Source organism: Capsicum annuum, chromosome 2, assembly GCF_002878395.1.
Source record: "Capsicum annuum cultivar UCD-10X-F1 chromosome 2, UCD10Xv1.1, whole genome shotgun sequence".
NCBI classification, from domain to species: Eukaryota; Viridiplantae; Streptophyta; class Magnoliopsida; order Solanales; family Solanaceae; genus Capsicum; species Capsicum annuum.
This window is the reverse complement of record NC_061112.1, coordinates 1,912,877-1,936,858: the sequence shown is the minus strand read 5'-3', so window position 1 is coordinate 1,936,858 and position 23,982 is coordinate 1,912,877. Positions and strand designations below refer to the sequence as shown.

Here is a 23,982-nt window from a genome sequence, read left to right as displayed (position 1 = left end):
TTTAAAACAGTATATTTTTATTTTGACTTATCACATGATAATTTATTTTAAATCGTTTTTCAAGACTTAAGATTACATACTGACTACTATGGATGTTGTGGTGAAATACTTATATTGATTGTTATTTTTTACGAGGTGTGCAAAGTTTAAAATGAATAAGTGAAAGTAAACGGAGGCAAGCAATAGTTTTCTTTACCTGCTCTGATTAGCATCTCTTTAGGCCATAAACATAAGCAGCAAGCTTTCTTGCGCGTCCTTTTAGCAGAGTTGGACAACAAAGATTTAATGATTGTTTAGCTGTAAAGGAATTTGTTGGCATTTATTATCATGCGGCAATCGTCAAAAAAGGTAGAAAAGGAAAAAGCGACAAAAAAAAAAAAAAACTAGTCGGAGACCTCTTTTATACCGAGTTTTGTGATGATAAAGGATAATCGCAGATGGCAATCCGACCATTTTAACGGGTCAACATTTTGATAAATATCCTTGCAAAAGAAAACGTAAAATGGTTACCCAAACGTATGGCTTACATGTCTGGGTATTTTCATAACCAGATCATTTATTAGGTATAATATATCTACAAAATCAAACTTTTTATTAGATCATAATAGGTTAATTTTTTGGATAAAGTAACTAACCTACCATCAAATGTTTAAATTCAATGTTTAATATTGAAAAATCTTTACCTAAGTTAAATCCAACTAAAAACCAATGACCTTAAACATCAGTAAGAATTGCGAATTCAGAGTTGATGCTATCCATATCGTTTTCTTGGGCAGTTGTCAATTATACGCTGAAAGTGGTGCGAAGAGAACAATCAGATTCAAAGTACACTCTCAAAACAATAATGAAATTGAATTTTCAATCCTAGAGATCACTTGCCGACAGTGTCGATCTTGTCTATGTGATAGTTGCTCGAATGGAAGGGGCCTTAGATGAGATGGAAATCTCTGGGACTTGACTATTTATTGAAGCTTCCATCGAGTCAATTCCGAACGGATCATAACTCAGAACATGACATCATCGAGTGTCTCTTGATTGAAAAACAAAAAGACTAGTGCAGAAGAATAGATGATGAAACAATAAAACACAAAATCATGTGAAGTGATGTACGGATCATATAATACATGTATAAACAATATCCTCTCTCCTCATTTCAGATCAATGAACTTGAATGCCTAATATACATATGCTGTGACAAATTGCACGATGCACTACCATGCTATAGCAAAAATCGATTGTAAACAGAGATTCTTCAGCCAATTTTTGGTGCTGCTATAAATCTCGAACACAGTTCAAACGGAAGGTATGAACCATGAGAATTCACAAACTAAAGGAAGTTTATTTTACCATGAGATAACCAAAGTCTTCTATCTTTAATCTCCATTTATCACTTCATCGGAGAATGCTCTGTTTAAAGTATTGAAGAAATGAACTTCTAAGCAGCTAATGCAGAAAGAATAAGCTAATCGAGCGCAGCCTTGTTTCTTCGACCTGTAATTGGTTTAGGTAGGCCATCAAAGATTGGCTTAGTAATGGCTGCAGTGGAAATTGCTTGAAAATCTGGCTTCAAATTCCACAGAGAAGACAATGTACCGGTATCTGAATCTTGCAAATTCGATGTACTTGATGACTTCCTAACTACGGAAGCACTGTCGTTTATAAAAGAATCCCCTAAGCCAGTAGGAATAGGACTTATTGAACTTGCTTCGGCATCTGCCCCACAGAGAGTTCGATTAGCTGATTTGGGTCTCAGAGCTAAGCCCTTCCCAGTGACAGCTGAAAACCAGCCGTTGTTGCTGTTATCTTCCTTCAACAGCATTTCTGGAGTACGCGTGAAATCAGTTTCCAACTTTTGACGCCTTCTCACTAATTTCTCAAACCATCTATCGGAACCATTGTCTCTGGTGTCTTCTGTTGATAGGTGATTTGTAGGAACTCCATTCTCTGACATAAAACCATTAGCTACACTCTTGGATTTTCTCTGAAGACTAAGTGGTGGATTTGAAAGAGGAGAGGATTTGTAAAATGGGCCATCTTCTAAATAATGTGATCCTCCCTTACGATACACAGCCATTTCAAATCCTTCAGATTGAGCTTTCTCATCTGGCGGTTTAAGACCATAATATCCTTGTAAGCTGCTCATAGCTGGTGAAACTTTTGGTTGGGGAGAGGATGATTTCAGTTTCAGGGATTGAAACGAATCAAATAAATCAGAGTGTCGACGACTTGAAGAGGTCTGGTCAGAGCTGCGAGGTCTGCAGAAAAAAAAGTCATACTTCGCCACTATTGCAGATTGTAGTGTGCAAAGGTAAAATACTCAAGCTACAAGCTTCCGTATATGAAAAGAAGTTTTCAGGTTCTTCGCATTGAATTAGCCAAATAAAATTAAGTCAACTTTGCACCTAGTTAGAGTCATACAAATACTCAATGTAGAGGTAAATCAACTTAATACAATCCTCAAACATGTTAACATCAACAGGTCCGTATAGCATTTCCTTCTGAAACTTGTAATTTCAAAGGCATGAGCTTCAAACTCTCAGCTTGTCCAAGCCAGATGAGTGATAAAGCCCTATGATCTCTCATTATCACATAGCCTGCATTTTTTAGTCACTTTGAATTCTGAAACTAAAACTGCATTGAACAAGTTTCCTATATTTTCTCAGAGCCCAAATGCCATCCATTGACCACCTCTAGTTGTTAGATGACATTCATACTTGTTCTTAAGAGGTGTCTCGTGCAAGACAATAATTCTCCCTTTGGTATTGGATATTGAGGGAAGAACCTATGTTGCTCGGACTATTCAAAAATGTCATCAGGTGTGTGGCGGATCCTTCAAAAGTAGTGCATCTTTTAAGGATCCGACACAGGTGCAACCACATTTTTGGAGAGTCAAGCAACTTAGGGAGGAACTGACTTGTGAAGGTGTATGATAAGACAATAATCACACATGCAAGAAACTTCTCGTGAGACAACCCAAGCAAGCTTACAAATCTTGAAACAGGAAAAAACAAAAGCATTCTCCTTCTGATTGATATGAATCTCCGCTATTTACTTCAAGACTAAGGACGTGAGAAAATCATGTAAAAACATCATTTACAAAACACTTATTAAGCATGACTCATCAATAAATAAACTAAGAACATCAGCTGACCCACATACTTAAATGAATGAGCCACAGTAATCATTCATGAACAGCTTCATTGCTACTCGATCTCTAATTATTTCTACAGCTAGAGTCAAATAATGCTGGTCTACAACTATCTACTATATTCCGGAAAACAGATCGAACCCACAATCTTTGTACACCAAAATGCAGTAGGTTATCCATAAGTGCAGATCCATTAGTCCAAGTATAAGGAAGAGTACTTCTACCCTATGTTGCTTGGATCCTTGAAAAATGCCATCGGATGTGTGTCAGGTCCTCCAAAAAGAAAAAAAAGCTTTACTGTATTGGGTCCTCCAAAAGTTCGGTCATTTTTGGAGGGATACAACATGGGTGCGGCAACCATTTGGAGGATCCTAGCAATATATTATGTTCTACCTAAGATAAATGGATTTCTTAGAAGCTTTGCTTTCACAAGGTCCATCAAAAAACACCTTAGCCCAAGCAAGCCCTACATATATTCAGGAGCAAAGAAAGGTTGGTTGATCCTCGATATATTAGCATAAGACCAATAAAGATATGATTCGAGTAGCTAGAGAAGCAAAAATATAAACGATTGACTTGGTCCCGATCAAAATATTGATCCATAGATGGATAAAGTATCAAAACAACAAATAGGGAGTAATCTAAAAGAGTTCACGCATTTCGACAACAAATAACTGAGAGCCATGATTTTTGGATATCGTGTCTTACATGAATTAAATAACAATCAATTTCCTAATACTTTTGTGCAGAAGCTAAAATGCAGCCGGGGACAACACAAATTAGAGAAAATATATGGTCACCATATCCATATGCATTGAAAACCAACATTTAAATAGATTTTATGATAGCAGCGGGTCATGCATAAACACGTAATAAGACTATCATCTAAACCAGAAATACAAAAGAATAGACCACAAATTTAAAGTTCCTCAGACATGAGAGTCATATCTATATGAATAGCCGTAGGGAAAGAAGCAGTATGGAAGATTTACCTTTGAGTGTGTTGACCATTTGATAAAACTGGCGAGGGGGTATGCCTCCCAGGTAATGGTATATTAAGTGTTTTTAGAGCAAACATTTGGAGATCTGATACCAGGCCATTTATCCTTTTAATATCAGCCACCTGACAACATGCAGCAACAGCATTGTATGACCATCAGGCTACTTCCAAAATTTAACAATTTCTAAGTGCAAAATGATAGAATAAAGCAAAACACAAATTCACAACAAAATAAGTGGTCGGTTTAGCACTTTTACCGCACAGAATCAGTAAAAAAGTTTCGAGAATCAGCCCTCGAGTATTTTGGTTTCAAAAGAGTAAAAGATATGAAGCAAAATAAGACTCTAGTGAAAAGAAAATCACTAGCATGGAGCAGCTGCCCCAAGCATAACATTACACTCAACTTTTTGCATAATGAAATCAGATTTAAGCGAATAGAATAAAAAGTAATACTCTATTTACCTCAACGCCATATCTGATAGCTACGCCAGCAAGGGTATCAAATTTGGAAACTGGGTGTTGTATATAACTAGAAGACGAAGACGAAGAGGATGATGTCAGATTATTATAATCTCCTCCATTCACTCTCCTTTCCCAATCCATAACCCCTAAATCCAATAAACTATAACCAAAACTCAATCAGATTCAAAATACCAAATTCTGCCCAAATAAATAAGAAATTTAACAGATCTGGTAGATTGTGCTGCCGATCTCGTCTCGTGGTGATAAGAGTGAATGGGGAAAGGGTGATGTTTTTTTTTCTGATATTTTGATCCACTCTTTGCACTCTTCTTATTTCTTTCCCTTCCCTATTCAACTATCTCTTGACTAGTTTAACTCAAATTACAAGGACAGCCTGGCAAGTTCCCTATATTGCAAAACAACACTTTTCTTTAAAAAAATATTAAATAAACAAAACAATTTGTAGAAATAGAGAGAGATAGAATCATTCAAGTTTGTGAAATTGTTACCTAGTATCAATTTTATTCATCTAATGACTTTCAAGCAAAATTTTAGGGTCTATTTAGAAAGTCATCTGGTCACTGAAATTAATATAATTATCAGGATAGTAATTATCGGATAGGGCTAAATGGTCACAAAAAATTGTCCTAAATTTGATCATAATAATAAAAAGATTATATTATTTTTTTCTTTCAAATAGATAAAGTTATTTAATTTTTAAAATAAAAGAGTAAAAATATCTAAAAGTTAACTAGTTTATAATGTGAACATAATTTTTTTCTATTGTGGTCAAATTGTGGCCAAAAGGACTTTGTGTGATTGCACAAGTGACATTACATGGTTTTATTATATTTTTAAAATAAAAAAATAATTATTAAAAATTAAAATTTTGTATTAGGCAAATAAGGATCTTTATAAATAATATAAAATTAAATATTTATGTACATAGAAGTGATTCAAAAGAAAAGAAAAATGTAAGTCTATAACTTTATTTAACTACGAATTCTACTTTAATTTAAAAATTAGGATACTAGCAAAATTATGCTAACTAAAAAAAATAAAAAAAATGAATAAACAATAAATAATATGAACAGTTGCTTGGAATCAAAATAAGTAAAGGTTAGGAAATTAGAAAAAAAAATGAAATATAAAAAATATATTTTAAAGTAATAAAATAAAATATAGAATTTAAAATAATAAAAATAAATTAAAATACAAAAATAGAAATAAAAGATAGAGAATTAAAAGTAATTACACAATGTAATTACCAACAATCCACAGCCTCCCTTTATGAACTGGAAAGTGTAATTTCCCTCTCCAATTACATTTAATTATCTGTTGACCAAGTGATTACTTAACCAATCAAATATGCCAACTAATAGAATTACACTCAGTTACATTAAATATAATTTCCAATTTTCCATAGTAACATTCCCAAAGATTCAAAAAAATTGAGAGTATAAAATAAATTTAACGAGTACTTTAGGGGATAAAGGTTATTCATAATACTCTATTAGCGAATGGGATATACTAGTTCTAGTGCGAGATAGGATCTAAATTACAGTAACTTTTAGGGGTAATTTGATGTGATGTATAGAGTGTAAGATTATTTTATTTTATATTTAGTTGGAGATATTAATAATTAGTTTTAGTATTATTTATTTTATCATTTATATTATAATAATGGAATAGTTTTATATATATATATATATATGGTGGAATAACTGTTGGGTTCAAGGTGTATATATGAATGGAAAATGGTGGAGGAAAAGAGAGACACCAAATTAGAAAATATATTCTTAAATTGGAAAGTTTACTAATTCTTCCATATTGGTGGGAGAATGGAACTTTGGAGTGTTTTTAATAAAGAACACTAACTCCACATGGATAGTGAGGCAAGAACAAGGTGGTGCCTCGCGCCGTCATCGTCGTCGCTCGCTCGGCTTCAAATTCAAAAAATGATCGATCGATGAGATCTATCCTTTTAAACGAATTTTATTTGAAACTTGTGTTACAAGTGAAAAACTTAATCAAAAAATGTAATGTAATTATTTTTTTCTTCAAGTGCGGGTGCATTTTTAACGCCATGCAAACGCATACACAATGCATCACGAAGAGAAAAGGCACACTATTTCGCATTGTAGGGTGCCCTGCGGGCGCAGATGTTGCGCAGGTACGCGACCTGTGGGCACAGATGTAGCGCAGAAGCTACTGGAATTTACAAAACGTCACCTGCGGCCGCAGATCAGACGCAGGTCCAGCACAGACTGGGCGCAGAGACGTGACTGCTACTGAATAAATGTCTTTCTGCTGAACCAATGCATCCTTTCTGAAAGGACACATTAAAGGCTATAAATACCTTATATATTCCTCAGGTATAAACATAATTTTTGACAGCAAAAACACTCTTCTTCTATAAAAAAAAATTGTGTGATCATTAAGTTGTTGAGTGAGTTCGACAAATCCAACAATTTAAGGTACTGTTATTGTTCGAATTGAAAGTCATTTTATTCTGGGAGAAAGATTCTACAACCTCGGGTACAGTGAGGGAAAGTATTCCTTAAGGACACTCCGTGAAGTCGGGAGACTTGGTTTTACATTTTTGTTTCATCTCATTTCTGAAAAATAACACACTTCCTGGATAAATTACTTTTAATCTTTTGTTGAAGGTGTTAAGAAATTTCATAAGTGTTCTTGTCTTAGACTTGAACTTGTGTTGAAGTTGTTGCTGCCTATATACAGTTCCTGTACCCGAAAACATTGAAAATAACAATCTTAAGGAATAATCCTTTCGGAATCTGTATTGCTTGTGTTCTGGAGATTAAAGTTGTAAGATTTCTACTTCGTTTGAACTTAACTAGTGATTTGAAGACATAAAATCTTCATCGCAAGTTAAAGATCACTCGGTTGACGATTGAAAGTAATAAAAACTTCATCGTTAAACTAAAAGCAAGAGGTGTTTAAAGTTGTTGCAACTTTTTAATAAGTATTTCGATATACTAAAGGTACTGTCTTGTGGTGACAGGAAAATAACGACTGATAGTCAAATGCATGATGCTGGAACAACTATGGCGGCAAGTAGTATTGCCACGACTAGTCGTACTAATGCTCCGCATGCTATGGCACCGATGGAGAAACCCGAAAAGTTCGTGAGTATTGACTTTAAGAGATGGCAGCAGGAAATATTTTTCTACCTCACAGCTCTTTGTCTTCAAAGGTTCACGTTTGAGGAAGCTCCGGAGGTGACCGAGAGAACCTCTGAACAAGAGCGCTTCGTGATTGTGGAGGCTTGGAAATACTCAAATTTTCTTTGTAGGAATTACATCTTGAGTAGTCTCCAAGATGACCTTTACAATGTGTATAGTGGAACAAAGACAACCAAAAAGTTATGGGGAGCGCCAGAACGAAAGTACAAGACTGAGGATGTCGGAACTAAAAAGTTCTTCGTTGCAAGATTCCTGGAGTATAAAATGATAGACAACAAGTCTGTTGTTTCCCAAGTGCAGAAACTGCAAGTGATCATCTATGATCTCCTTGCGGAAGGTATGATTTTTAACAAATACCTTTGTTGAACAGTTTAAATATGTTCTTAGTATTCACATAACCTTTGTTGTAGGTTTGATCGTGAATGAAGTGTTTCAAGTAGCAACAATAGTAGAGAAGCTACCACCTATGTGGAAGGACTTCAAGAACTATTCGAAACACAAACGTAAGGAGATGTCCGTCGAAGATTTGATTGTACGAATCCGTATTGAAGAAGATAATAAGGCTGCGGAAAGAAGGTCAAAAGGCAATTCAGCAATGAATGGAGCAACATTGTAGAAGATGACCAAAACAACTCTAAAAAGCGAAAGAAAATTGGAAATGAAAGCAATCAATCCAAGAAGAAATTCAAGAAAAAGTGCTTCAACTGTGATAAGATTGGCCACAAGTCTATGGATTGTCGTGCCCCAGAGAAAAAGAAGAAGAAGGACCAAGCAAATCTGGCTGAGTCTAAGAAAGAAACCAATTATCTGTGTGCTATGCTTTCCGAATGCAACTTGGTGGAAAATCCTCGCGAATGATGGATGGATTCTGATGCCACCCGTCATATTTGTGCTAATAAGGAGTTATTTTCGACATTCGCTCTGGCTCAAGTAGAAAAAAAGATTTACATGGCAAACTCCGCTATTGCAAAAGTAGAAAAAATAGGAAAAGTATGCTTGAAGATGACTTCCAGCAAAGTGTTGACACTTAACAATGTCTTGTATGTTTCGGAGTTACGGAAGAACTTGATTTCTGTTTCATTTCTAGACAAAAATGGATTCAAATGTGTATTTGTTTCCGAATAAATTGTACTTAGTAAAGGAGAAATGTATGTAGGAAAAGGTTACCTCAATGAGGGTCTATTCAAAATGAATGTAATGAATGTTGAAATCAATTAAAGTTCAGATTCTTCTTACTTGCTTGAGTCTTATGATTTATGGCATGAACGATTAGGCCATGTTAATTACAAAACGTTATGTAAACTGATTAACTTAGAAGTTTTGGCAAACTTTGAGTGGAATGAATCAAAGTATCAAACGTATATGAAATCAAAGTATGCTAAGCATCCGTATAAGTCCGTTCAAAGGAATTCCAATCCCTTAGACTTAATACACACTAACATTTATGATATGAAGTCAACACCATTACGAGGTGGGAAAAAGTATTTCATAACTTTTATTGACGATTGCACTAGATATTATTATGTATACTTGGTAAATAGTAAGGATGAAGCCATAGATGTGTTTAGGCAATATAAAACTAAAGTTAAAAATCAGTTAGAGAAAAAGATCAAAACAACAAGAAGTGATAGGGGCGAATAATATGAATTTCCCTTTATGCAAATATGTGTAGAGAATGGAATTGTCCACCAAACTACAACCCCGTATTCACCTCAATCTAATAAATTACGGAAAGGAAAAATCAAACTTTGAAGAAAATGATGAATGCCTTACTTATAATGTTAGGTTTACCGCAAAACTTGTGGGGGGAGGCTATCCTTACAGCCAATCGAATACTCAATAGAGTTTCCTATAGTAAGACACAATCAATTCCTTATGAAAAATTGAAAGGAAGGAAACCCAACTTGAAATATTTCAAAGCGTGGGAGTGTCTAGCAAAGGTCCAAGTTCCTATGCCTAAAAGGGTTAAGATAGGACCTAAGACGGTGGACTGCGTGTTCATAAGATATGATAAAAGTAGTATAGCATGTCGGTTTTTGGTTCATAAATTCGAACATCTTGATATTAATGAAAATACGATAATTGAATCACATAATGTTGAATTCTTTGAAAATATTTATCCATATAAAAGTAAACATGAACAGTCTAATGGGGGGTCTAAACGACCTCGAGATGAAATAAGTGAGAATATACATAATGATGAGAATCCAAGACGTAGTACACGTCAAAGAACGTCAACTTCGTTTGGATCGGATTTTGTAGCATTTTTCTTAGAAAATGAGCCTCAAATATTTAAGGAAGCGATGACGTCTTCGGACTCATCCTTTTGGAAAGAGGTAGTCAATAGTGAGATTGATTCAATCTTAAGCAACCATATGTGGGAGTTGGTTAATCTTCCTCCAGGAAACAAACCTTTAGGTTTTAAATGGATCTTCAAAAGAAAAATGAAAGCAGATGGTACTGTTGACAAATACAAGGCGAGACTTATAGTAAAAGGCTTCAAACAGAAAGAAGGCCTTGATTACTTTGATACATACTCTTCAGTAACAAGGATAACGTCGATTTGAATGTTACTTGCCTTGGCGGAGGTATATGGTCTTGAAATCCATCAAATAGATGTGAAAACTACATTCCTAAATGGAGAATTTGAGGAAGAAATTTACATGAAACAGTCTAAGAGTTTTGTGGTTCCAGGAAAAGAAAATAAGGTGTGTAAACTTGTTAAGTCACTTTATGGACTAAAACAAGCACCTAAACAATGGTATGCAATGTTTGACCAAACCACGTTGGAAAACGGGTTCAAGGTTAATGAATGTGATAAATGTATTTATATTAAAGACACTCCAAATTACCAAGTCATTATGTGTTTATATGTGGATGATATGTTGATCATCAGTAGAGACATTTTTGACATAAATGCAATAAAATAAATGCTCGAGAGCAAGTTCGATATGAAAGACTGCGGAGTTGCGGATGTGATCTTAAGAATAAGAATCCATAGAACTCCATAAGGGTTGGCATTGTCACAGTCTCATTACATCGAAAAGGTACTTGATAAATTCAAGTATATGGAATTTGGTATTGCCAAGACTCCATTGGATGTGAGCTTTGCACTTTGAAAGAATGAAGGTGAAAGTGACTCACAATTGGAGTACGCAAGAGTATTGGGATGTTTAATGTATATAATGAATTGTACACGACCAGACATAACATGCGCTATTAGTAAGTTGAGTTGGTACACGAGTAATCCCAACAAAAATCATTGGATGGCAATGAAAAGAGTTTTGGGGTATCTTAAATACACTCAAGACTACACTTTGCATTATAATAAATATCCCATGGTACTTGAAGGATATAGTTATGCAAATTGGATCACCGGATCAAACAAAGTAAAATCCATGAGTGGATGTGTATTTACTATCGGTGGAGGAGTGGTCTCTTAGAAATCATCCAAACAGACTTGTATTGCTCCCTCTACAATGGAATCTAAATTTATCGCATTGGATAAAGCCAGTGAAGAAGCAGAATGGCTCCGAAATTTCTTGAAAGATATTCCTTATTGGCCTAAACTAGTGGTACCAGTATGTATACACTATGATAGCCAAGCGGCAATAGGTAGGGCAGGAAGTATGATGTACAACGGTAAATCTTGTCACATAAGACGAAGACATAATACCGTTAAAGAACTTCTCTCTAGTGGAATTATCACTGTTGACTATATGAAGTCAAAGGATAATGTTTTGGATTCACTTACAAAAGGTCTATCTAGAGAAGGAGTTGAGAGCACATCCAAGAGAATGGGTTTATGGCCTAGGACAAGTCAGCATGATGGTAACTTTACCTAGCATACTAGAGATCCTAAGAGCTAGGTTCAAGGAGATCAAACAAAGTTGTGTCTAACAGGTTCAACATTGTCAATATACCAACCCATTCTCATGATGTAGACAATGTTTAGTAAACAAAGATAAAACTTAAGGTGAAAAGTTTTTTAATGATTATCTAAATTTGGCAGATTTGATCAAATAGTTTAATCTATAGGATTAAACATTTAGAAATCACCTATGTGAGGGCGAAATGGAAGACACTTCAAAGAGAATGTTAGTAAAGGCCTATTCTTTAAGCTCTCATAAAATCGGGACGTGTTCATGGCTGAAAAGAACGAAAACGTGAGAACCATAAACAGTAAAAGGCTAGTTGTGTGACATGTGTTGTCTAGGTGTACAGCAAAGCTCGACGGTTCAAAGATATCAAATCTATCGATTAACCGAGTGCATCTGATGCATGGTCACTACGGAAAGTTCAAAGGAAAACCTACTTATCCAGATGCAATCAGTCTTTGCTAAATGATCACATGTTTGTTCGTATCCTTTTTCAAAAGATAGCTATTCCCCATTCATATGGGAAATTGTTGGGTTCAAGGTGTATATGTGAATGGAAAATGGAGGGAAAATGATGGAGGGAAAGAGAGACGTCAAATTATAAAGTGTACTCTTAAATTGGAAAGTTCACTAATTCTCCCACATTGGTGGGAAGAAGGAGCTTTGGAGTATTTTTAATAAGAAACACTAAATCCACATGGATAGTGAGGCAAGAACAAGGCGGTGCCTCGCGCTATCGTCATCGTCGCTCGCTCGACTCGGCTTCGAATTTGGATTTGGATTTGAATTTGGATTTGGAAAATGATCAATCGATGAGATCTATCTTTTTAGACAAATTTTATTTGAAACTTATGTTACAAGTGAAAAACTTAATCCAAAAATCTAATATAATTATTATTTTCTCCAAGTGTGGGCGCATTTTTTACACCGTGCAAACACATACGCAACGCATCATCCATGATGCGACCCTTCAAGGGAAAAGACACACAGTTTCATGTTGTAGGGTGACCTGCGGGTGCAGATGCTGTGTAGGTACGTGACCTGTGGGCGCAGATTTAGCACCTGAGCTACTGGATTTTTTAAAACGTCACTTGCAGCTACAGATCAGGCGTAGGTACACAGACTGGGCACAGAGACGTGACTGCTACTAAATAGGTACCTTTCTGCTGAACTAATGCATCCTTTCTAAAAGGACATATTAAAGGCTATAAATACCTGATATATTCCTCAGGTATATATATGACTTTTTACAGCAAAAACACTCTTCTTCTATACAAAAACTCTGTGTGATCATTAAGCTATAAAGTGAGTTCGACGAATTCAACAATTTGAGGTACTGCTATTGTTCAGATTGAAAGTCATTTAATCCTGGGAGGAAGATTCTACAACCTCGGATACAGTGAGAGATATTATTCCTTAAGGATACTCCATGAAGTCGGGGGACTTGGCTTTACATTTCTGTTTCATCTCATTTCTAAAAAATAACACACTTCTTGGATAGATTACTTTTAATCTCGTGTTGAAGGTATTAAGAAACTTCATAAGTGTTCTTGTCTTAGACTTGAACTTGTGTTGAAGTTGTTGTTGCCTATAAATAGATTCTTGTACTCGTAAACATTGAAAATAACAAACTAATTCAAGGATAGCTAATCCCTGAAATAAATTGTTCCAGAATAACTTGTTCCCAACAAAACAACCCTTTAGTTTTTTATAGGCAGTTTGATCAAACTTCTAAAATCAACTTATTTTGATTTTTTTTCAAAAGTGTCTTTTAAAACTGTACTTTTGATGAGAAATAGTTTATGTCTGATCAATAAATTTTAAAATTACCTTTGAGCAACACGTACTGTTTGATCAAATTTTTTAAAAGCGTTTTTAAATATATTTTTTTAGAGTGCTTTTAGGAAGAAGCTATTTTTTCTAGCTTTGAAAACACAACTTCTACTTCTCTAGAAATACTAAATTTTTTTAAAAAACTTGATCAAACACCTTACCTTTAAAAAAAAGCATTTTAAAAAAAAATATAAACACTTTAAAAAAAAAAACTTGATCAAACATGCTACTCTATTAGTCTCTTTATTGCAATTTGTTATTTCCACAATATATTCGAGTATGCAGAATCTGTATAGCAGAACAACAACTTCAACTAGTTCAAGTTTATAAACAAGAACACAATGAAGTATATCAAATACCCTCAACACAAGATCAAAATGACCTTTCCAAGAGGTGTATTTTATTTTTTAGAAAAATAGATGAAACAAAAATGAATAAGGCCAAGTCATCCGAATTCACGAAGTTTCCTTGAGGAAATAATTCCCCTCACTGTACCCGAGGTTGTGAAATTTTTCTTCCCACGATAAAATGGCCTTCAATTCGACTATAGCGGTACCTCAAATAGTCGGATTCTTCGAACGCACTCAACAGCTTGATTGATCACAAAGAGTATTTTAAAGACAAGAAGAGTTGTGTAATATGAAAATTCTATATCAAAACCTGTGGATGAAATCAGGTTTATATAGCCACAAGATGTCTCTTCAGAAAGGTGGCATTGGTTCAATTTAAAGGTGTGTGACTTTTCTGAAAATGCATGTCTGTTTACTTAAAATAGTGCATCATTTTGCTGAAACAGTACATACCAGTTCGTGTGAAACATTGTGTCATTTCATCGAAACATTGCATCAGTTTGCTGAAACAGTGCATCAGTTCACTGGAACGGTGCATCTGTTTACTGTAACAATGCATTTGTTCACTGGAACAGTGCATCTGTTCATCAGAACAGTGCATCTGTTTGCAGAAATAATGCATCAATTCAGTTTCAGCACTGCACTATTTCAAAAAACTGCATGCATGTATAAATGAAGAATCAAAATACATTACCGCGTTTTACTATTTGGTAAATTCGAATCATCAAATAAAATTTGTCGAAAAAGATAGATCTCATCGATCTATTATTTGCCAAATCCAAATCCAAATCCAAATTCGAGCTGAGCGAGCAACGACGATGACGGCGCGAGGCATCTCTATTTTCTTGCCTCACTTATCATGTGGAGTAAGTGTTCATTAATATAAACACTACAAAGTTCCCTTCTCCCACCAATGTGGGAGAATTAGTGGACTTTCCAATTTGAGAGTATACCTTCTAAATTGGTATCTCCTTTCTTCCACCATTTTTCTCTCCATTTTTTTCATTCACACTTCATTCATATACTATGAACCAAACAATCCCCCACATGAATGGGGAATGGCTATTTTTTCGTAAAACTTTTACAGACAAGTATGTGATCATCAAGCAAAGACTGATTGCATCTGGATAAGTGGGTTTCCCTTTGAACTTTTCATAGTGAACATGCATCGAATGCACTCTGTCAATCGGTAGATTTGATATCTTTGAACCGTCGAGCTTTAATGTACACCTAGACAACACATGTCACACAACCAACCTTTTACCATTTATGGTTCTTACGGTTTTGTTCTTTTCAGCCATGAACACGTCCTGGTTTTCATGAGAGCTTAGAGAATAGGACTTTACTAACATTCTCTTTGAAGCAGCTTCCACTTCGCCCCCGCATAGGTGATTTCTAAACGTTCAATCCTGCAGATTAAACTATTTGGTCAAATCTGCTAAATTTAGATAATCATTAAAATACTTTTTACCTTAAGTCTTATCCTAGTTTACTATACATTTTCTACATTATGAGAATGGGTTGGGTAATTGACAATGTTGAACCTGTCAGACATAAATTTGTTTGATCTCTTTGAACCTAGCTCTTGGGATCTCCAGTCTGCTAGGTAGAGTTACCACTATGCTGACTTGTCCTAGGCCTTAAACCCATTTCCTTGGATATCCTTTCCACTCCTTCTCTAGATAGGCCTTTTATAAGTGGATCCGACACATTATCCTTTGACTTTACATAGTCAATAGTGATAATTCCATTAGAGAGAAGTTCCCTAACAGTATTATGTCTCCATCGTATGTGACGAGATTTACCATTGTACATCATGCTCCCTGCCCTACCTATTGCCGCTTGGCTATCACAGCGTATACATACTGGTGCCACTGGCTTGGGCCAATACGGAATATCTTTCAAGAAATTTCGGAGCAACTCTGCTTCTTTACCGGCTTTATCTAATGCGATAAATTCAGATTTCATTGTAGAGCAAGCAATACACGTCTGTTTGGATGATTTCCAAGAGACTGCTCCTCCATCGATAGTAAATACATATCCACTTATAGATTTTACTTCTTTCAATCCGGTGATCCAATTTGCATCACTATATCCTTCAAGTACCGCAAGATATTTATTATAATGTAAAGCATAATTTTGAGTGTATTTAAGATACCCCAAAACTCTTTTCATTGCCATCCAGTGAGTTTTGTTGGGATTACTCGTGTACTGACTCAATTTACTAATAGCGCATGCTATGTCTGGTCGTGTACAGTTTATTATATACATTAAACATCCCAATACTCTTGCGTACTCCAATTGCAAGTCACTTTCACCTTCATTCTTTCGAAGTGCAAAGCTCGCATCCAATGGAGTCTAGGCAATACCAAATTCCATATACTTGAACTTGTCAAGTACCTTTTCGATATAATGAGATTGTGACAATTCCAAACCTTGTGGAGTTCAATGGATTCTTATACCTAAGATCAAATCTGCAACTCCAAGGTCCTTCATATCAAACTTGCTCTCGAGCATTCGTTTTGTTGCATTTATGTCAGAAATATCTCTAATGATGATCAACATATCATCCACATATAAACATACAATGACTTGGTGATTTGGAGTGTCTTTAATATAAACACATTTATCACATTCATTTATTTTGAATCCGTTTGCCAACATGCTTTGGTCAAACTTCGCATGCCATTGTTTTGGTGGTTGCTTTAGTCCATATAATGACTTGACAAGTTTACACACCCTGTTTTTCTTTTCTGGAACCACAAAACCCTTAAGTTGTTCTATGTAAATTTCTTCTTCCAAATCTCCATTTAGGAATGCGGTTTTTACATTCATTTGATGGATTTGAAGATCATATACCACTGCCAAGGCAATTAACATTCGAATCGAGGTTATCCTTGTTACTAGTGAGTATGTCATCAAAGTAATCAAGGCCTTCCTTCTATTTGAAGCCTTTCACAACAAGTCTTGCCTTGTATTTGTCAATAGTACCATCCGCCTTCATTTTCCTTTTGAAGATCCATTTAGAACCTAAAGGTTTATTTTCGGGAGGAAGGTCAACCAATTTCCATGTATGGTTGCTTAAGATTGAATCTATCTCACTATTGACTGCCTCTTTCCAAAAGGATAATTCTGATGATGACATCGCTTCTTTAAATGTTTAAGGCTCATTTTCTAAAAGAAATATTATGAAATTTGATCCAAACGAAGTTGACGTTCTTTGACGTGTACTGCGCTTGGATTTTCTTCATTATGTACATTCTCACTTGGTTCAACTCGAGGTCGTTTAGATCCTCCACTAGACTGTTCATGTCTAATTTTATACGGGCAAATATTTTCAAAGAATTCAGCATTGTCTGATTTAATTACCGTATTTTCACTAATATCTGGATGTTCGGATTTATGAATCAAAAATCGACATGTTTTACTACTTTTATCATATTCTATGAACACGCAGTCCACCGTTTTAGGTCCTATCTTAACCCTTTTAGGTATAGGAACTTGAACCTTCGCTAGACACCCCCACACTTTGAAATATTTCAAGTTGGGTTTCCTTCCTTCCCATTTTTCGTAAGGAATTAATTGTGTCTTACTATGGGGAACTCTGTTAAGTATACGATTGGCCGTAAGGATAGATTCCCCCCATAAGTTTTGCGGTAAACCAGAACTTATAAGTAAACCATTCATCATTTCCTTCAAAGTTCAGTTTTTTCTTTCCATAATTCCATTAGATTGAGGTGAATACGGGGCCGTAGTTTGATGGATTATTCCATTCTCTACATATATTTGTGGAAAGGGAGATTCATATTCTTCGCCCCTATCACTTCTTATCATTTTGATCTTTTTGTCTAATTGATTTTCAACTTCAGTTTTATATTACCTAAACGCATCTATTGCTTCATCCTTACTACTTAGCAAGTAGACATAACAATATCTAGTGCAATCGTCAATAAAATATACGAAATACATTTTCTCACCACGTGACGGTGTTGACTTCATATCACAAATGTCAGTGTGTATTAAGTCTAAGGGATTGAATTCCTCTCAACGGACTTATAAGGATGCTTCACATACTTCGATTCCACACACATTTGACACTTAGATTTATTGCACTCAAAGTTTGGCAAAACTTCTAAGTTAATCAGTTTTTGTAATGTTTTGTAATTAACATGGCCTAAACATTCATGCCATAAATCATAAGACTCAAGAAAATAAGAAGAATTCTAACTTTTATTTATTTCAACAGTTATTACATTCATCTTATAAAGGCCTCCTGTTAGATAGCCTTTTCCTACATACATTTCTCCTTTGCTAATTACAATTTTTCCAGAAACGGTTATACATTTGAATCCGTTCTTATCTAGAAGTGAAACAGAGATTAAGTTCCTATGTAATTCGGGAACATACAAGATATTGTTAAGTGTCAAGACCTTGTCCGAAGTCATTTTCAAGCATATTTTTCCCCGTTTCTTCCACCTTAGCAGTAGCGGAGTTATTTATGTAGATCATTTCTTCTACTTAAGCCAGAGAAAATGACGAAAACAACTCTCTGTTGGCACAAACATGGCGGGTGGCACCAGAATCCATCCACCATTCGCGAGGATTTCCCGTCAAGTTGCATTCTATGAACATAGCACACAAATCATCGCATTCTTTATTGGATTCAATCATATTTGCTTGATCCTTTTTCTTGCCTTTCTTCGGGGCTTGACAATCTGTGGACTTGTAGCCAATTTTTTCACAATTGAAGCATTTTTTCTTGAACTTTTTCTTGGGTTGATTGCTTCCATGTTCAACTTTTTTTCTTTTCTTCGAATTGTTTTGGTCATCTTCTACAATATGTACTCCATTAATTATAGAATTCCCCTTTGACCTTCTTTCAACAGCTTTATTATCCTTTTCAATACGAAGTCGGACAATAAGATCTTCAACAGTCATCTCCTTGAGTTTATGCTTTAAGTAGTTTTTGAAGTCTTTCCACAAAGGTGGTAGCTTTTCAACTATTGCTACTACTTGGAAAGCATCATTCACAATTAAACCTACAAAACAGTTTATGTGAGTATTAAGAACATTTTTAATTTATTCAACTAAGGTATTTTTTAAAGGTATACCTTCTGCTAGGAGTAGGGATGGCAATGGTACGGTGCGGCTGCGGTGCGAGTTTTTACTAAACCCGCAAGTTTTAAAACCGCACCGCACCACATCACATTTAAACCAGCATAAACTCGCTCCACATTCATACCCGCGGATAACCGCACTGCCCCATATTTTTATTTTTTCCCTTTTTTAAAAAAAATTGTAACTCCATTGAAAATCATAATATTTTTAAATCTACAACTAGAAAATAATAACTAATTTCTATTATATCACTTTTCACTAAAAAATTATCAAAAAATATATCGTGTACAAGTAATGATCAAATATCATATTTTTATTCAAATGAATAGAGATGTTAAAAAAGCTACTATAAAATTATTTATTTGTAGTGTTATGCATGTAGTTTTAAGTATCATAAAATTTAAGTAAAGAACACATATAATTTAGGTATATTCACGGGAACAACACTAATTTTTAGTTTTTCTGTTAATTCAAACCTGCATATACCCGCAATCCGCACTGCACCATTTAAAAAAAATTATTTTAACCCGCACCACACCCACATCGCACCGCATAATTTAAAACTCACACCGCACCGCATAGCTTAAAACCCTCACCACACCACACCTGGACTACCCCATTGCCATCCCTAGCTAGGAGATCATGTATGATGACTTGTAACTCCTGTACTTGAGAGACAACAGATTTGCTATCTATCATTTTGAAGTCCAGGAATTGTGCAACTAGGAATTTCTTAATTCCCGCATCCTCCATCTTATATTTCCGTTCAAGTGTCCCCCACACTTTCTTTGATGTCTTGTTCCCACTATAAACATTGTAGAGGTCGTCTTGGAGACCACTCAGAATATAGTTCCTGCAAAGGAAGTCTGAATATTTCCAAGACTCTACAATTACGAAATGCTCTGTGTCCGAGGTTCCTTCGGGTACCTCAGGAGCGTCTTTGCTAGTGAACCGTTGCAGACATAAAGTGGTAAGGTAAAAGAACATCTTTTGTTGTCACCGCTTGAAGTCAATGCCCGAAAATTTTCTGGGCTTCTCTGCCGGTGCCATTATTGGCGGAGCATTTGTGCGACTTGATGTGGCAATATTAGTTGCCCCCACAGACGTTGTCGCATCCATCATTTGACTTTTAATTATCATTTTTCCTGTCACCACAAAAGAGAAAACCTAGTATTTTTTCAGAATACTATTTATATAGTTAAATAACTTGAAACTCTTCTTCTTGTTTTTAGTTAACGATGAAGTTTTTATTGCTTCGAATCGTCAACCGAGTGAACCTTAACTTGTGATGAAGATTTTATGTCTTCTCATCACTAGTTAAATTCAAGCGGAGTAGAAAGCTTAAGCTTTAATCTCCAAAAATAAGCAATACAGATTCTGTAAAGTATTATTTCCTTAAGATTATTATTTCCACAATATATTTGGGTATGCAGAATCTGTATAGCAGAACAACAACTTCAACTAGTTCAAGTTTATAAACAAGAACACAATGAAATATATCAAATACCCTCAACACAAGATTAAAATGACCTTTTCAAGAGGTGTCTTTTATTTTTCAGAAAAATAGATGAAACAGAAATGAATAAGGCCAAGTCATTCGAATTCACGGAGTTTTTTTAAGGAAATAATTCCCCTCACTGTACCCGAGGTTGTTAAATTTTTCTTCCCACGATAAAATGACCTTCAATTCGACTATAGCGGTACCTCAAATAGTCGGATTCTTCGAACGCACTCAACAGCTTGATTGATCACAAAGAGTATTTTAAAGACAAGAAGAGTTGTGTAATATGAAAATTCTATATCAAAACCTGTGGATGAAACCAGGTTTATATAGCCACAAGATGTCTCTTTAGAAAGGTGGCATTGGTTCAATTTAAAGGTGTGTGACTTTTCTGAAAATGCATGTCTGTTTACTTAAAATAGTGCATCATTTTACTGAAACAGTACATACCAGTTCGTGTGAAACATTGTGTCATTTCATCGAAACATTGCATCAGTTTGCTGAAACAGTGCATCAGTTCACTGAAACGGTGCATCTGTTTACTGTAACAATGCATTTGTTCACTGGAACAGTGCATCTGTTCATCGGAACAGTGCATCTGTTTGCAGAAACAATGCATCAATTCAGTTTCAGCACTGTACTATTTCGAAAAACTGCATGCATGTATAACTGAAGAATCAAAATACATTGCTGTGTTTTACTGTTTGGTAAATTTGGATCATCAAATAAAATTATCGAAAAAGATAGATCTCATCGATCGATGATTCAAATTCAAATCCAAATTCGAAGACAAAGCCGAAGCTGAAGCCAAAGCCGAAGCCAAGCGAGCGACGACGACGACAGGGCGAGGCATCTCTATTTTCTTGCCTCACTTATCATGTGGAGTAAGTGTTCATTAATATAAACACTACAAAGTTCCCTTCTCCCACCAATGTGGGAGAATTAGTGGACTTTCCAATTTGGGAGTATACCTTATAAATTGGTACCTCCTTTCTTCCACCATTTTTCTCTCCATTTTTTTCATTCACACTTCATTCATATACTATGAACCCAACACAACTCTCCTTCATAGTATGAAGAAATTTTAATTATATACATTAGCTTAAATATTTATCAGAAACCTAAAGGATTAGAAGCTAATAACATTTTAGATATTTTAATGAAAGAAAATTAATTTGTATGAATTTCTACCAATTTTCAAAACTTTTAGAATTTCTTTTAGATGAAAACAAAACAATTTCAAAATCTTGCCATTCAAAATAATAAGATAAATATGTTCCTTTATATACCTCCCTTAGAGGAAACATTTTAGAGTATAAATACGATGTTCTTTCCATTTCAAAAGGTTTTTGCTAAAAAGATAGAAGCTTTAGTCTCTAACCTTTTTTTTTTTCATTTCAAAAGATTCTTACTTATTACTTGAAATATTTTCTCTTAGATATGTGACAATTTTACTTTTACCTAACAAAATAATGTTAAGTCTCTAATATCGATTTGGAAAAAAAGAGAAGATAGGGCTTTGCATAGTTTCAAAAGAAAATATACAATTTCTCAATTCGTTTTCTAAGCTAGCAAGAAAAATTCATGAACAATTTTTAAAAATTATCTTAAGTTATCCCTCTTTTTTTCTCTTTAGAAGAGAAAGTTGACTTGTCGATTGGAGTCAATTTGAGGTAGAAAACAAATTCTTTTTTTTTTAAAAAAAAGATAAGGAAAATATTTTCCCAATGAAATTATATGAAATTGTGTTCTTTCCGATTCCCACCTCATCTTTATTCCCTAGCTTTCCTTTTACTTTATCTCTCATCGTATTTATCTAAATTATATATAATTTTAAATTTATATATTAAATATATAAAATAAATAAATAATTCACTTGGAAATGAAAGGGGGTAGAAGTCATACTGATTATCAGCCGTAGACCGTAGTTGTTAACATTTTACTCATTTTTATATCAATAATAATAATAAGTTAAAAGTCAACAAGAGAAAAAAAGGACAATTTTGGCTTTGTGTGATTGGATGGTCACCGACAACTTTCCGCGTTCGAACTCGAATCCACGAATCAGCTTTTCTAATACTCCACGTTTTCTATTAATTATACTTAGTCAACCTTATGTTTCGATACAAAAGCCAACCGTATGTAATTCCTTCAACATGGCTCTTTTTATTTTGGACTAAATACTACTCTTTTTATCCAACTAGGTGAGTGCTAAGCTCAAACTCCAAATCAAGATAATAATAATAATAATAATAATAATAATAATAATAATAATAATAATAATAATAATAATAATAATAATAATAATAATAATAATAATAATAATAATAATAATAATAATACAACAACAACAAACCCAGTGTATTCCCATAAAGTGGGGTCTGAGAAGGGTAAAATGTAGGCAGTACATACCACTATCTCTGAAGAAGTAGAGAGACTGTTTTTGATAAACCGCCAGCTCAAGACAAAGAAGAGTAAACATGATCGTAATGAAACATGAAGCAGGATGGATGACATAACATAAATAATAAACGAGAAATAACACAGATAAAGAACATAAAAATATGGAAAAAAAAGAAATACGAGCAAAACGAAGTACGAAATAGGAAATAAGAAATAAGAAATAAGAAATAGGACACTCACCTAGTAGTAACATACACACACAAGCCCAAAGGCACCCACTCCACCCAAACTCTCCTGGCTAGAGGCTCCTACGTCTCAGGATTACTAACCCGGCTACACATGAGCTCTCCTAACTACTAGCTACAACCCAGACATTCACACTAGCATTCTATCCTAATCCGTGACCTCCACACCTTCCTATCTAGGGTCATGTCCTCAGTAAGCTAAAGCTGCTCCATGTCATGTCTAATCACCTCCCTCCAGTATTTCTTCGGCCTACTTCTACTCCTCCTAAATCCGTCCAAAGCTAGCCTCTCACACCTATGAACTGGGGCATCTGCGCTCCTCCTCATCACATGCCCAAACCATCTCAGCCTTCTTTCCGCAACTTCACCTCCACCGAAGTCACTCCCACCTTCTTTCGGATAATTTCATTTCTAACTCTATTCCCTCTAGTAAGCCCACAAATCCAACTCAATATTCTCATTTCTGCCACCTTCAATTTTTGAATGTGGGAGTTCTTGACTGGCCAACACTTCACTCCATACAGCATGGCCGGATGGACTGCCATTCTATAGAATTTGCCTTTAAATTTAAGGGGCACCTTCTTATCTGATACAAGATCGACAAGGAACACACAAACAACACCAAAATCAGTCCACAAGTTGAAAGAACCGTGGACCCTTTTGATGACCACTCTCGGATTCGCTACCAACAACAAGAATACAAGATTTCGTGGTTTATTTGACACCAAATCAGAGACCCAAACTAATATTAACAACAATTTATGAAGAACAAGATGGACAACAACAATGTAATAATAACAACATACAGATTACAAGAGAAACAATACACCACTCGACT

At 35.0% G+C, this 23,982-nt stretch overlaps 1 protein-coding gene across 1 annotated transcript; it reads right to left on the bottom strand.

The window, feature by feature from the left end:
* Positions 1-1,055: 1,055 nt before the first annotated feature.
* On the bottom strand, positions 1,056-5,116 carry LOC107857592. Its single transcript, XM_016702411.2, has 3 exons — positions 4,611-5,116; positions 4,141-4,271; positions 1,056-2,255 (listed from the first exon to the last, which is right to left on the bottom strand). Exons 1-3 carry the CDS (start codon positions 4,749-4,751, stop codon positions 1,463-1,465), a joined length of 1,065 nt encoding a protein of 354 aa, XP_016557897.2. The 5' UTR covers positions 4,752-5,116; the 3' UTR covers positions 1,056-1,462.
* Between the last annotated feature and the right edge of the window lie 18,866 nt (positions 5,117-23,982).